The sequence below is a fragment of the Bombus pascuorum genome, chromosome 1 (assembly GCF_905332965.1).
Source record: "Bombus pascuorum chromosome 1, iyBomPasc1.1, whole genome shotgun sequence".
NCBI lineage: Eukaryota > Metazoa > Arthropoda > Insecta > Hymenoptera > Apidae > Bombus > Bombus pascuorum.
Window position 1 is genome coordinate 7,862,449 of NC_083488.1, and position 17,371 is coordinate 7,879,819.

At 37.2% G+C, this 17,371-nt stretch overlaps 1 protein-coding gene across 1 annotated transcript in view; it reads right to left on the bottom strand.

The window, feature by feature from the left end:
- Positions 1–8,580, bottom strand: part of LOC132916364 (alkaline phosphatase-like) — a 261,957-nt gene extending 253,377 nt beyond the window's left edge. Inside the window, exon 1 of the mRNA XM_060976283.1 lies at positions 4,825–8,580. Within this exon, the coding sequence (XP_060832266.1) occupies positions 4,825–4,915 (91 nt within the window). The 5' untranslated portion in view covers positions 4,916–8,580. The remainder of the gene's footprint in view (positions 1–4,824) is intronic.
- Between the last annotated feature and the right edge of the window lie 8,791 nt (positions 8,581–17,371).

The following is a 17,371-nucleotide window of genomic DNA, read 5'->3' on the forward strand; positions in this document are numbered from 1 at the left end:
CAAGAGCGCAGCTTTATTCTCCGCTGCTATAACACACTGTATGTTATTTTGTCCAATTATTGTAAAATATTACTTTCATCTTATCGTTATCCAATTCAATTTCCCCGCAATCTGTTTCGATTGCGATAAAGTACACGGAAATACGTTTTCCGCGATGGTTAAGTGTCCAGTGTCTAATACCCGGGCTCTGTACCCAGGATTCTCGTCAGTTACTTCAAACAATTGGATACACGTTATCTGCTTGAGATCTCTCGGAACATTACGTTCTCGTGAACGTGAATCTCGGGAACTGTTCAGATACAGCTGACAATCTTGTCGGATAGTCTCCAACATCGTTCGCGAATAGAACAATCCGATTTTAGCCTGTCGTGGAAAAAATATTCGTCGATTTTTATCCGATCGAACGAGAAGAGAAGCTCCTGACACGCGAGACTCGTTCTCAAAACGGTCGAAAAGAGAAGTTCCAAACTCGCGAGCGAAATATCTGCGTGACAGAGGAAGGGAAAAGAGATACCGTGACATATAATCAAATGTGTTCCTTAGAAAGTTTTCTATCCAAAGTTCCCGGAATAAAACTTTTTTCATTTGACGTAATGCAGCCCCTTCCTCGCCACCGTACTCGAACTCGGCTTAATTTTCGCAGATAAGACGGTATCACGAGGAAAATTTTTACAAAGTCAGCTTCACCTTGTATACACGTAAGTAGCATGATGAATTCGTTGTGTTTAACTGGTTTACTCCACGATATTACAACTAATCGAGTGATTAGAGGAAAGCTACGAGGGCTAGTTTTAAGCCACAAACAATGGCAACGGCGTCAGATGCACGATGAAGTTTCTATTACCTCACTATCTGGTACAAGCGTGAACAAATTGCGAGCATTTATGCTCGTTGGTAGATAAACTCCAAGGTAAACTAAGCTGGCACACCGCGTTACGAGCGTGACGAGATGAAGTTTATTAATCTTCCGCACGGCTCGTGTAATGGAGGGAAATTAATTGTCCAAGAGCCATGAACCATCGTGAAATTTCAGCTTGGCCGATGACTTTCTCCCTTTTTCGCTTCACGGTGGCTATCGATGCACTTTACGCGTTACATGTATCGAGATTAACATTTTAACGCGACAATTATGTTTAATAGAGTACACGTAATGTTTAATTTGAATAATCCAGTTCGATATGAATATTAAATTAGCCTTACTAACGAATCCACGTGAATAGATGAAATCGAAAGTAAATCAAAATTTACATCGATCCTTTCGTCGGTATCTGTTTAATAATAACATTTTAAATAACAAAATCGACAGCAGCTTTACAGAACAATACGATCGAATGAATATTCCAGTAAACTCATTTTCTACCATTTTCTGTTTGTAATATTTCAAAAAGCCGATCTTACCAATCTTATTCATCCATATTTGTTTCAACAGTACCAAAATATTTACGAGTCGTGAAAAATCATAAACAAGCAACATTGTAATTTCCATGTACCAACGTGTAAAAACATCTACCAAAAATATGCTTATTTCACCATTACAAGGCCGATAACATAAACTGTCACCTGGTACATGCGATATAATGATACTGCACAGAATATGTAGGTCAAACTCTTTTGTGAAATACAATTTTTATTCTACAATACGTACGAGTAAAACTTACTCGTATTCTGTTTGCAAAGCTTTCCACCACTACGTTATTTTCTATACATATATCTGAAATGAAAGTTATGAGATCTTACGCAAGTTTGGCAACTTAGTGTGAGCTTTCCCAGATATACTAATCATCGCATTGGATTCACAAGCTGTACATTTAAGTCTCGGAGATATTCCTTGGCCAAAATAACATTCTCTCAGAACGGAGATACGAACGTGGTTGGCTTGCTGAGTATCAAATTTACGAGTTTTTCGGGATCATCGATCGCATCTGCAACATCAACTCGCGTGTCACAATCGCAAACAGGAGCAGATAAGAGATTAACGATAATGAACGTCAAAGATCATTCTGCTGGAAAACAATGGAAATAAACGACAGATTAATACATATATCTTCTAGCAACCAAGTGTGATGTTGCGGTTATAGCTTCACAATAGGATTCGATTGTATCGATAAACGAACAAAACGATGGGGAACGTATCGCAGATTTGATCGATTCGTGAAACTCACCAGCTTAACACGATCCTGCTCGCTTAACTCTACTACACGGAAAGAATTGTTACGAACGGTATTCGGTTACGACAAATTGAGTTGAGAATGCTCACCAGTGAATTCTGACAGAGCTAAAGAGAACTTGAAAAAAGTTTCTCAACGCCTCTACGATGGATACTTCCCATTTGGTTGTGCCTACTTGAAACTGGCGAAAATTTAAAAGGCAGTACGAAAGATAAATCTTTTTGCTACGAGAATAGTAGAATCCCCTTGAACAAGTAAATGTAACAAACAAATGGTTTCTGTTAAAAATGCAAAATGGTTAAAAAAAAATTACGAAGAAAGGGGTATATATGCGAATGCGTTTTATACAAAACCGATGTTTCAACGTTCGGTATAAAATTTTGCTTCGTTACTCGTCTTCCTTATTCAGTGAAAAACGAGGAAAGAAAAAAGGGAACGGAATACGAGGAGAGTGAATAACGCAGAAATGAATTGGAAATCTCTAGCGAAATTGATAAAAGGAAACATTGATTTCAGCTTCGCTGCACACGCCAGGCGAACACTTATAATTCATAAAGTTGAATAGATTGTACATATATGTAACTTTGTTACGAAACTGTAAAGCCATTACAATTTGCATTGCACTACTAAAACGCGTCAATATATGGTATATATGCGCATATGCAAAACTGTGCATACTCTCGTTCACGCATTGTGGCTGATCAAAACCAAACATACCCATCTACTGTTAACTAGCAAGTTCAAATATTAAAGGGATTTACAGCTAATTCTGTTAGTGAAATTGCAACGCTGACCAGGCAAAATCATAGAGCGAAGATCCGAGGAAAACTGGTGAGAAGTGAACATTCTTAATCAAATTTCTCGGTTTATTCTTTCTCGATGCTTGGAGATAATTACGATGCTTAAAAGAACTTCGTTTCTGTTAATGGAAAGTTTGGAAGATCTAAACTAGAAAGCAACGCGAGGAAAAACGGAAACACGGCGAACAATTAAGAATTTAATTATATATAGTAGCATCATCCACGGAAAATATTATTTCGTTAAAAACTGTTCCACTTAGCAGCACAAAAGAAATAAATCAACGATACAATACTCATCTATTGTGTCAAGAAGGGAGGATTGGTAGCGCGTATTTATAGTATGAAAAAGAAATTTCTGATAAATAGCATTCCTGACAGAAGGAAATTGCATTACCGTCGATGTCTTACACACTTCGCGATAACTATACATGCGAAACGCAGACCGTGAAATATTGGAAATCGTTCGATCAACCGACGGAAGTTTCACAACAATTACAAGAACTAATTCAAGTTTATCGATTAACAGTTCATGTCATCAGAATTAGTAATAATAATTAAAGAGAATGGGAATCAAATTAAAACAATCCACGATTGGAAAGAAAGTTAAAAAGACTAATGGTAAAGTTTACCCGTGATACATTTCGCGTCGTATAATTAGGTCACGTAAAAATATATTTTATATAGGCGTATAAATTACTTTTCTCGGTGGCGTTTGACAACTTTTATAAAATTGTTACGCGGAAGCTTTAATTAGTACATTCTCATCCGTTGACGTAGTTCTCGGAAGATGTATTATTATAAAATATCTGAATAAAACTGAACACAGGCGAAAGAAATATTTAAAAACGCGAGGATTGTACGAAGAGAGAAAAGAAAATAAATTATTATTTTTTATAATTGCAATGCCTAAGGCATTTTTATTAGCTTTTTACAAGATTATTAATTGTTAATTAATTACGGCGAATTCGAAATTTATTTTAAATTTTTCGAAATATATTTTCTGTAGCGAATTCTACGTTTTATATCAAATACATCTGTCCTGGTTGTACATAGTTCGTTAAAATTTCCTTAACATAAATTTCGACTCTGTGCATGCTCCTTTCCCGATTTCACTGTTTTACGATAAATTTTATAATGGACAGATTAATATTCGAATTTCGTTCCTTTCAATCACAGTGCCGCTTTTTCCGCAGCTAGCTTTGCACGTTATGGAATTAAAATCGCGTAGTGACAATAAAAAAAATTTTTCACAGCAGAAATGTTCGCTATAGAATTATTTGATGGGAAGTAATTGAAAGCGCACACGGACGTATAGGCGTTGCTCATTTCGTTGAAAAACAAAAGTACAGCACCCGGTACACGTTCAATTATTGACCAATGAAGTAAAATAAGTATTCGTAGTCTGACTGTTTTTACTTCGCTAAATTTCGGCCAATTTATTTTTCTTTTCTCTTTTACAACTATTTTTTACAGCTACTCGTGTATGCTGTTCGTTCTTACGAGTAAAGTAATAACGCGTCAAATATATTTCAAATAAATTACTTTGATTACGTTTTAATGAACCAAGCAGGAATTTTTGATCGATGAAAATTTGCAACTTCAATATCCCATTTTCTACTGATCTATAGAAAAGTTCAAAATGTTATATTCTCGTTCAAAAGAAATCAGTAAAAAAGTAATCGCGTGACATTTCTGATTCTCTAATATTACGCTAAATTATTACATGTCGTTACCATTAAAAACTATGCAAGGGGAATATTGACATTTCCAAAAATATATTTTAAGAATTGTCCTTTCCTTCTCCGAAAAATTAGCCGTCCTTATAACGAAAGATAAAACACATGTACTGTCATTACCTTGTTCGCCAGCTCGCACGAGGACTATCTCATGAATCGTCAGCAGGATGACGGTAAGCCCGAAGATAGTGTACTGTAGATAGCGCCACATCTCCGAAAACGAGAAGGGCCAGTCCCTACGTGCTGTCCGGATGGCCCTTCATTCCCCCTTTCAACGAATATCCCTGTGCCAAGGAAACGTTAGCCAGGGAAAAAACGATTCATCGACTCCCAGCTGTTCGTCAGATCTGTAGCCGTATATCCCGACGCAAACACCACTCAGACGGATAACCGTAGCTACTTCGATCCCTCCACCGTGGCGACATTAACTGATTTCACGGTGGAATGCTAAATGAACTGCTTTAATTAGCCAATTTCGCTCAGCAAAGGGATTTTATATTCTTCTTTGGCTTTAAGTCGCTACTACAGCTTCGTCTAATCAGTGAACCAGTCGGTCCTAATGAATCGAACATCTTGAACGTTTGCCGCAATATTTAAAAGTATTTTTTATTTTAGTTATTACGATTCGTTGTATTTTCGATTCGATGATTATTCGCGTCTTGAAAATCTTCTTTGCGGAAAATGTTCCGTTATGACGTTAACAGGTACAGATGTGGTTTGAACAAACGTATTACCACTTGAATCATCGAAATCAAATATTGGTTCGTGTAGATAACGTCTATGCTATTCACTCGCGATCAGTTGACGATTCGTTTACCGTTTAACGAAAAATTAACTTTTTGTTCGTTGGTTTATCATGACCAATTCGAAACAAACGACATCGTGTTCACGCTCAAGTTCCTTTCCGATATACATCATCTGTGGTAACTCGGCAGCGGTTTACGATCGTACAATCGAAGCTCCACTTCTCCTCTTTCGTTAGAAGCAATCAGATTCCTTATTCATCTAAAATTTAACGATCATCCTGGACGTCCTGTTTTAACGATTACCAAGTTTCACTAGAAGCTTATGCTCCTCGAAAATGTACGAGATTCGCATCCTTGATAGTGGTTGCGAAAATCGCGGGAAAACCAATGAAGGCGGCCGAGCCACCTAGAGCCGTGAATAAACTGCGATACACTATGTTCTTTCTTCTCTCCAATGTTTCACAATACATTTATTCCAGAGAATCGAATTAATCGAATACTCTTAACACGAGGAGCAGCTCGTTCGAAGATTCGTCGCAAGATCACGAAGATCAACATGTGACGCAACAGCAGTACACTTTTCTTTCCAGAATATCGACAGAAACACTACATACACTTGTTAATAATTTTATGTTCCTCGTTCGATTATACTGAACGAATAAAAGTACATGCGTGCAAGGATATGATCGCCTCGTGCAAACGATATGCGATGATCGTCACGAATCCGTGAAATCGCTGGCGAACGTCATCGTCTTCGCCGCGTGGCGGATAAAAACGAGCGGAAAGGAGCGCGGTAAACGACGTAACAAAGAGACGAGCGAGTGACAAGCGAGGAAAGAGGAGATAGTTGCACGCGCGAAAACGCGAAGAGTTCGCGCAACCGAATGCGAGCGCAGTGGCACGAACGGTTCGGTAAACTCGCCAAGCGCTTCTTCGAAACACGGAGATCCGATCGGAGAGCCGAGCAGAGACGACGGTAGCCGTGCGGACCCGAGTGAAGGGATCATGCGACTCAGCTACTGTTAGGCGCCTCTATCCAGCCACCCCCATCGTGAAACGCCTGTCCGGTTGCGCCGTGGCACACTGATAGCACCGCCACCTCCCACCCTTACACACCTATTGCTCCAGATACATGCGCTATCTTCTTATTTTACTTATTACTGTTTCACAACGGTTCGTCCCATCCGTTGGCTCTGATCAAAATATATCGCACGTTGCTCAAAAGTTATGAAAAATCAGGTGAAACGAGGGTGAATCGTTGCATGCGACTCGCGCTTCTTCTCAATTCAAAATCGAGTTTCGCGATATTTTCTGGGATGAGGTACAAGTGGGTCGTGAAACTTGTTCCTTGCGTAGTCGATTAAACCGAGGCAATGAAATGATGAGTAAAATGCTGAGAACAACCGATAACGATGGATGTATCGTAGTAAGGAATCCAAATTGGAAAGGGCATGAAAACGAAAGAGTTCGATGAAGGGATGTTGACGGTATGAGCAACAGCTGGAATTCTTTGCGTTCTCATAGCCTGATAACGACGAATCCGTAAAGCAACGAGTGTCATAAATCAAAACGAGCCTGAAACAAGCGAGTACTAGATGGGAACGTAATACAACTCGGACTGCTCTCGTTATAAGCCTGCTGTACCAGTATTAAACCGAAGTGTGAAACTACGTGTGATCGCTATGCTCCAGCAGCTGTTATTGCCAGATGCAATGAACCGAACGCGTGATCATGGATACAAGCCGAAAACCATAAAGTAACAACATAGCTGGCTGTGTTGGCCGATTTAACGGTCTTTTTAACTAATTCACTTTAATTTACAACCTATCCGTTTCGCTGCGCTCTTGTACTGCAAGCTGTTTTATAACAGTTACGATTCTGTCGGCCCGAATATCGAAACGAATTTCGATGTTTTATCTTTTTCAATTCTTCGTTTTGCGTTACATCGTCAGGTGCATTGTGCCATATTTGGCAACGAAAAGGAACAATCACAGTTATAGCTGACCTCTGGGCTTAATTATCCAATTTACCAATATCGATGATTTATTTTTGTTTAAAATGGATTAAACTGGGTCACTACGGCCAACTTTAGAAATAAAACCACGCGTGGTATTCGTGCCATTAATTTTTTAACGATTTGTTTAATTTTCAAACATTTGTGTAAAACTGTAGCTGTGTGAAAAATCGAGCATTTCGAAAACATTTCCGTTTGATGTAAAAGCCTGTAACTAATTGTAAGGCATTGAAAACAAACCCATCGTTTTGTCGTTATCATTTTGCAAATGTATATTTTTCGCTAACGTACACCTACGCGTTGTCAAAATAACTGCAATCGATTTCGAATAAATTTTACAGTAAAACCGAATTCCCGTTAAGTTTCAGATATCTTTTCTTATAAATTATTATTCAAAATTAATTTCATATTCCACGACTGCGAACTAGACTGGAAGATTCAACATTAAACTAATTGAAGCAGAAAAATCGAAGCGGTATCGATGAAATACGGTATAAAGGCGATCGCGTAAGAATAAATCCGTGCAGCTTTCGACAATACACGTGTGAACATCGCCAACAAATAATTGAGCAAAGTCGCGCCGATAACGGGACGCAGTTTGTCATTAGACGATTTAGTTCTCCTCGCCGTGGACAGCGTATCGTAAATTTGACATAAAATTTATGCGACAAAATTACAGTCTGATACAGAGTGCACGATACGTACAGATAGCCGGCGTTATGATGCATGGACCCGGCACAGAATTAATCCAATAAAATATCAACGATACGCTATCCCGGAAATTCTATGTTATGTAGTAACGCTATTACAATCCTATGCGCGTAAACATGTCATTTTTGCTCGAATCACAGTTTTCTCCTTCCTTTCTTCTTTTCCCTTTTTCTTTTTTCGTTTTATTTAATTTCCATGGGTTTCACAAACTCCATGAATTTACAATGATTTTTCCACGCGTTAAAAATGCCATACCAATACTTAGGAAGACATATTACAGGCAGAATATGAAACATCGTCGCGCTGAAACTGATCTGAATTTAATATGCTCGGGAGCAACAGTGTTCAGGATGAAAAAATTGCATGGTTACAAAAGACAGGACGTATAAATTGAATTTTTGTACATACAATATGAATAAAACATTTAACGTTTCTCATGTTGTATGATAGCGATATGTCTGAAATATTCGCCTAATAAAAATAATAGATATAATTAGAATTCTTTTAAATAGATCTTTCGTCGATGTCGGATTTAAGCCGAAGATGTTTGTCGTAATCTGTATTTATATAGCTCCGATATTTCCTAGATATAAAAGCTTTTGATATTTGTGAATGAACTGCAGCCGGTTATGATCCAAATATTTGGCAGAGCACGCAGCGGTGCTGCGATATTTATAAATTGAAAAAGAAAGAGGCGTGTGTCGCACACCGGATGCAATTTGGTCGCGTTAAAGCAGTAGGCACTTCCTGCAGTTTGACATGGTAATATTCGCTCTGAAGCATTTCGCAGTCTGCCTCTAAACGTGAATATAAACTCGGAAGATCGAAATAACCCAACGCAATAATCAAAGTTTTGCAAAGATTTACTTGTTCTTAACATAATAATTCCCTAATCGTATAAGTTCAAAAACAGAAATTCGGTGTATCTTTCACATAAATATTCGTTCGCATTATATAGAATTTAATTATAAATTGAAATTAACAAACGTTGATGTACCCGATTCCCTAACAATACGCGTAATTCACTGATAATAAATTCCAATTTCGAACGTACATTTATCTGTAACGTGTTGCTTGTTGTTTCACTTATTTAACAGGCATTATGGTATTAGCCGCTATTAAATTATACCTCGCATTCGTAAAATTTATTATTCCATATGTCTTGCAATAAAAATTCCTGTCTAAAGGTTAGAACCACCTCAAGAAATTAGCTTCGCCTCTTATGCTGCACGGAACATTACGGAGGAAATTTGTTTTTGCTCGGATGCATACTTAATGGTCTACCATCTACACATTTTTTCGCTTCCTCTTGTTCTTTCCACTTTTCTTTTTCTGTTTTTGCTTTTACATTCGTTACTATTCACCCGTAAATGCAGACAGTTAATAGCGTGTTTCGTGATTTTATCTTTATGTCTGTTTGTTATATTATCAAACACTAAATTTTGACATACAATCGAGATAAAGAGAAAAGCGATATAAATGTTTAACGTGAATCTTGAAAAATAAAAGCAAACGAGTCTACACGAATTTCAATATCGATATAACCGAACTTTTATTACGTTTAAAAGGTCTAGGTCAAAATTGTCTAACCGATGAATCCGCTGCTAGTATGCAATTCTGGTAGAACGTTAAAAAGTAAAAGACCTGACAGTTATCCTATAGGTACTCGTATCCACGAATATTCCCGTACATACTATGTTCCAATGGTACTATGTTTTAACGAGAACAAACCAACAAACTTTTCCCGGTATATTTGAGACATCTTTCTGAACAAAAAGGATTACATAAAAAATAAGTCGATTTAACTCCATCACGATGGCCATTTAGGCGATTATATTCTCGTTCTGTTGGAAACAATTTGTTTGTCTCTGTAGTTATTAAACTTTATAATAATTAAAAAGTATTAAAAAGCATAAATTAATTTGGTTGATGGCATCGCTATACAAGACCTTAGGATGTAATAGAATTGTTGAATAAAATTTAGGATCGTTGGTCAATAGATAGAAAGAATTGGATGATCTCTGTCTCACAGTCATCTGATCTATCCCCTTTAAATCTCATTCCATGGGGTTGCACAAAACGAAAGGACAGATTTCAAGCCTGATACATCTAAATAGTTAATAACGAATATAACTTAACACGAGTTAAATCATTGAAATACACCTGACTGTTATTTGTATATATCGATCGATCTTCTAAATGAAGATTATGTTGTTAATAACATATAAATCTTGAAATAATATTCCGTACAAACATACCGACGAATTTTGCAAATTTTCTCGCAGGATTATATACTCGCGTTCGTACACCATAAATACGAATATACTTACACGAGATTAAGAACGAAGATTAACTTATGAATGCATGGTGGAGTTTATATGACATTAAGAACTCGGCTGAACAATGAAGCTCGAGTCCATCGTTTTACTGCGTCACGTTCAGTGAATTCGAAAAAGAAAAGGACTTAGAGTCAATCATTTTCCGACTACTGTTCCCTTACGGTCATCGACGTACTTCAAATGAAATTGGAATTTTCAACAATTTCGTCTCTGTTCTGGCTACGCCTCTTTTTTAACGTCGAGAGATCGATCCGCCTCCCCCTTCTCTTCATTTTTTTTTTTTTTTTTTCGTTTCAGAAATCATCGTACACCTCGACACACCAGACCATTTTGCATGCACGAAACCATGTAAAGCCGCGGAGAGACTGAATATTTTCGCGTTTTGTTCCACGAGATTTTATGGCCAAATCAGTGTCAGACCTTGACGAGTGGAAACTTTTCAGACTGACCTATTGATACATATGTAGTTGCTTCGTCCACTATCCTAGTCATCCAAATTTATCGATACCACGAAGAAACGAACGTGGAAATTAACTGTACGCTTCTAATCGATTCTATAGATTGCGAACCTTACAGATTTTAAAGAAACAGCTGATTAAAGTTTCAGAATTAGACGTCCGTACAAAAGCAACGACACTTCGTTTTCAAAAGTTGATCATAATAGACGCTATTCATAGACGCTCGTTATCTTCCAGCGATCGTAACGAACTGAATTCTCAAGCAGTCGTTAGATCTTCGTAATCTCAAGAAGCGGTAAAGTTGAAGACAAATAAATGAGAAGTAGAAATTGCTATGTAACTGATTCCCGTTTTAAAACAATAAACACGAACGAACGAGTTTATAACAAGTTGGAATATAGCTATCAAGAACAGCGAAATTATTGTTGATCTCCCTGACTCCAACACTATCAAGATAAAACTCAATACTTGATAAAACTGGATACTCTATATAGATACGATTCAATTCAATCCGAAGAAGAGAAAATCGGTGAATTGCGTTCGAGCGTTGCTTATCGAAGTAATATAATTTTTGCCACGATGAATAGCGAAACTTTCTGCATTGATAAGCAAATATCTTGAGACTCGGCAAAAACAGACCAACACGTACAGTTGGTGAGAAAGATACAACGAGGCGATAAAAGCGGTCAGGTGTTTAAATTTATATGCTTTGAGTTCCGAAACAGCACTTTAAAATGTAAGTGCAACAAAAATAGACGCCGCTGACACTTGAGTTGGTTCTGATAATCGAATAGAACAGTGCTTGAAGCAAGTTCTAAATGTACGTAATTTTCTATCTTTTACACGATCGACACGTATCGTATAGAAATGTTGCTACCTGACGTTTAAACGTTTCAACAGGCTTACGACTTCTAATCTATGTTAACGCGTTTCATTATAATTAACAACATCGCTATATGGTTCTTACCGACTATGTATAACGAAAATAAGTATGTCAATGCGAAAACGTACACAGTCTTGGATTTTGAAGTTAGCTTGCAACTAGGTAACCGTAATTTTAAATCGCGGCAAGAGCCAGTCAGAATCAGCTGTCATAGCACGTTTTCGACAGGTACAGCTGCACATCCAGAACAAAACATGTATTCTCCATTCTGCCATCGAATATTCAGAGAGGCTTTTAACAATTCATCAATGCCGACGGTGGTCGGGCTTTACGTGTAACCCTTACCTAGGCATTTTACGATTTTCCTGTCAGCTACCCGCCAGAATGTATGACGGACACGTCGATCATAAAGCGAATCGATCCATTGTACGTGTAATTTTGTAAAAATTTGATCGTTTCGTCGTAGCGCCATAAAGCGCAACGATTTTTCCGAGAAGCGTCGAGAAACCTGGACAAACGATGTACTGAAATGTCGAACGATTGATAGAAACACGCTTCTTCTGATTTCTCTCTACGTCGAAGTAATCCAAAAGCGACTACAGCGAGGAAATCCTCTCGATGCCGTACGTCGCACGTCTGCTGTTGCTTAACAATAAATATTTTCTCTGGAAAGCAGCTTTGCGTCCTTGCTGGCGAAGTTGCGCTATTCATAGTTGCCATATGTGTAAACTGTATGGAACAATACCCTTAAGTAGCTGTAGAAATAGCTCCAGTTCATGCGAGATATCTTATACGAACAAAGATACATAATATATCGACTGTGACAAGGGAAAACGAAACGAGTTATTACCACAGTAACGTGGAAATACATCATTGAAAGATATTGTTGCGACAGACGTATTCTATCCGAAACGAATAGCGTATTTCGGGAAAAAAAGTTCTTAGAAAGCTACAAATCTTGACGGGTGAATTTTGCCAAGTTTCAGGGTCCTGCATCGTCCTGTTGAACGAACCGACGTTCGTTTTGCGAAAGTGACTTATTTTCGAATCGTCGAGCTATCAACTGGAATTCATAAATCGTGAAATCATGGATAGCCGTCGAATTCTACGATAAATCCTAAAAATCATCAACTAGGTGTTAGAAGCAGATAAGCCAAACGCGAGTCTGAGAATTATTCAGAAAATCCTCTGACAAAAGTTTCGTCTAATATTCATGGCAGCAAGCAAATACCTAAACCAATCAAAATGACAAAATGTCAGAAGCAGATTCACGTTCCGCAAGACCTTGGTCGTAAAAACATCGCTGCATAGGTATAGTAGGCAGTGATACCGTTTGATTAATTAAGTACGCGACGATAAGTCTGCCAACCTACTGGAAAGTAGTTCATTGTGATGATAAAATGGATCTGCCGGTAGCAGACCTGTAATTCAAGATAGTGAACGAGATCACACCGAGGTATTCAATCAACTGTCGACGGAGAGACAAGGCCGCCATCCCCGACGAATTTCCAATAGACATTTAATTATCCTGGACAACGGATGGCGGTACTTTTAAATTTTGCAGATGCGAAGCAACTTCCTGTCGCGGCTTCGACAGTCATATCCAATAGAGCTACATCCCAGCATTGCAACAAGATTCTCCTTGTAATTCGTCAACGAGTGATAGCACATCGACACAGGAATCTGATTGATGACAACGGTCTATCACGTTGTTCTCCTTTGTAATGAAACGTGGAAACTGAATGAACAGAGTCACAATGGTCGGTTAAATAACGTCGAAATATTGTACAATAGATCGACTTTTTCCCATTCGCTCAACTTGACAGAGTGGAAATATTAATCAAATAAGATTTTCGAATCCTACTAATCAGCGAAGGAACGAGCAAACTATTGTTTTCTTTTTTCTTTCCTCTTACACGATTTTAAGCTTTCGATCAAAATCGTACGTTTCTCCTATTTATATATAAAACAGCTGCGGAAGATTTCTTAGATAGAAAAGAATCATGAGTTAAGAGAGGAGGAAAGACAATATCTTACGGGAATACACAATATAGAAAAGTTTCCTTGTACAGGAAAACTTTAATTATTCATTACCGACTTTAAAACTTTGTTTATTCCTCCGGAAATGCAATGTACTGTTTCTCGCGCGAACCACGAATATAAAGCAACTAAACAACGAGGAAGATACATTTGGCAAGTCATACTCGACGAATATATTCTTGATTGTTTGGCTCTAGCTAGTTCCACGACGTGACGTAAGATATACGAGTTGATCTACGAAAAGCTCTGTATTCCGTACGAAAGTGGCGTTATGAAAGCCTATGCAGGATGCTTCGTTACACGACGAATGCCACAGAAAGCAAGAGGCGCGAGATGTATTTCCTTTTTCATTGCCGTGGACGAGCTGACAGGAAAAGAAGGAAGCTGAGAATCTCGACTAACGAGGAAAATCGGGGCCATGAAATTCAAACAAATACAAATAGAGAACACTAGAGAACACTGGAGAAGCTGGCACGCTTCGAATGCTTCAGCGTCTGGTTTGACCTGTCTCTCAACACATTCGGTGTAACCCGTAAGAATGAAGTGCCGCTGTTCGCCACCCGGAAACGAATGCAGAATCCGCAAACTGCAGGCTGCCCAGAATGATGAATGAAACGTTACTCTAACAACGCCGCAACTGAGAAGGACCGACCGGCCAACCTTGCATGCATCACGAAAGATGGCTCGCAATTTTCCATCTCGGTTGAAAGATTTCACCCGCAAAATCAACGCCTCTAAATATTGTCAAAATATCCAACCCTTTGTAAATTCAACGAGAAACCAATAAGGATTTTTTGTAAAAAGAGAACAAATTGAAGTTATTACTATATTGAAGTTTTAACTTAATTCGAAAATGTTCATTTCAAAAACTTAAGTAAGCAAGACTTACGTAATGAAGTGTTTCTATATTTGTTGCAACATTTTAAGTTGAATTAAATTCGATTGGATGAAATGTGTCACTAGTGCATTCTTCTTCCGGTTGCATTTTGCTTTCATATGTATGTTTGTGTATTAAATTTTAAATGATTGTCCAAATGTCAAACTAAGAAGTTTTGAACTAATATCTCGAATAATATAACCACCAGTATCGTACTTTCAGCGATAATGTCAAGAAATATACGGTCAAATATTAAGGAAGTAACATTACCAACTTGCACTTCTAATTGCGAGAAACTCAAAACACGATACAGCAGTCTTTACTAATTATTGTATAGCATTTCTCTCTATATGCTAGTGTCCCTTGCTCCTAATACTGTAGAATAGAATACGTTGCAGCTGGTACCACCTACCCAACGTCAACACGCAAAGATATTTTATTGGTCTGATTTAGAAGCTCGTTAATAACGCGAAATAATCAAAATCAGAAGTTATTAAAATTTTTATTCCGCGTTATAATACATTAAATAAAAGTTGTCAATAAGATACGTTTTTCATAAAGATTTATATAAAAGAAAATTGCATTTACGTGAATTAATGCAAAATTTTGAGATATGTTAAATAGTGTAATAAGATATTACATAGAAAATTTTCATTTACAAGCTTTTATCTCAAATAAGGTATAATACAGATATTTGATAAAAAAATAACATTTAATAAGACTTTGTTTTATACTAACATAAATAGATCGTTTTGTTAATTCATTTTTTAAACTATCTATTTCATCAACTTTTTAAGATATTAGCGCTATCTGTATGTATAGATAAAACATAATTACTACATCAAAGTATTATAAGTACATACAGTAGCGGACAAAAGTTTAAGACGAAATGGAAGAAATAAATAATTGATTTACTTTCCATAAAAAATATAAATACGGTGTTCTACTTTTGGTATTAACTAATTGTACATTTGTTTGTACACTTAGAAAAAAAATTTCATTTTGATATTTTGCTCAATAGCTAAGTTATAAAAAAGGAACGAAATCTGTATAATATTTCGTCGGTCAAAAGTTTAAGACTATACAAAAAATATTAATTTTTGGTTAAAAAATATACACAATTTTTGTTTAAATTCAATATTTTGTTCAATATCCGTTATTTCTTATCCCTTCGGTACATCTTCTTGGCACAGAATCTATTAATTTTTTATATTAATCTACCGTAATATTATTCCAGGCTGTTTCAATCGTAGAGTAAAGTTCATTTAAATTTTTCGGTTTATAACCTTGTACTGTCTTTTTTATGATGCTTCACAAATTCTCGATTGGGTTAATGTCTGGTGATTGCGACGGCCACGGCAGCACGGTGATATTTTCTTCTTGAAAAAACTGTTTCACAACCCGAGCCGTGTGCTTCGGATCATTATCATTTTGAAAAATAAAATCATCACTCATATTGTTGCGTGCAAAAGGTAACATTGTGTTCTTGAGTATGTCCTTGTATTGAAAACGGTCCATAATTCCATTGATACGACATATCGGACCAGGGCCGCTTCGAGAAAAACACGCCCACACCATAACGTTGCCACCACCATGTTTAAGAGTTTTTAAAACGCACTGTGTTTTCAAACTTTCGCCAATTCGACGTCTAACGTACCGTATCCCGTCAGAACAGACGCGATTGAATTTCGATTCGTCAGAAAACAATACCTTTTGCCAATCTTCACTTGTCCAATGCTTATGAGCTTTAGCAAATGCAAGTCGTCTTTTTCGATTCCTAGAACTCAGCAGTGGTTTCTTTTGGGGTTTTCGTCCTCTTAAGTTAAAGTCTTCTAATCTTCTCCTAACAGTTCTAGCACTAATTTGTGTATCGTTTTCATAGTTTATCTCCGCAGCAATATTATTTGCACTACGAAAACGATCCTTTTCGCTCAATCGATGAATCCGGCGATCCATTTTCGGTGTTGTTTTCCGTGGTCTTCCGTTTTTCGGTTGATCGCAATACATGCCTGTCTTTAAACATTTATACCAAGCTTGTTTACAAGCTGTTTCTGACCTGTTCACTATATTTGCTATTTCGGTGAAGGTTTTACTTTGCTTTCGCAGCCTTACGATTTGTTCCCTTTCGTTTTCAAGTAAATTCTTTGATTTACCCATAGTCTGTTCCTACCTAAATGAATTTTAAGCAATAAAAGGTACACTAAACAATGATTTTGACATTCCAGAATCAAAATGTTCAAAAACTGTACTCGTACTCACGTTTTACACAGATCGTCTTAAACTAATGTCCACTGTTTCCAAGTGCTAGGCGGTAACTAACTGTTGTAACTCCTACATTGTTTGTATTTAACAACTGACTGTCTGAGGTTACGAAGGTCAAACATACAGCTACGTTATTCCAAAGAGACAAACCGAATAGAAGAACAATATGCGTATAAGATGTTTGTAATCCGGTTTACAAATCATCGTCTTAAACTTTTGTCCGCTACTGTACATACTAGTTACTAAATAAATATTATATGCACACTGAAGCACTTCTAAAGCGATCGATTTTAACAAATTATTAATACAATAATAAAAGTTAATATCGGGTAATGTA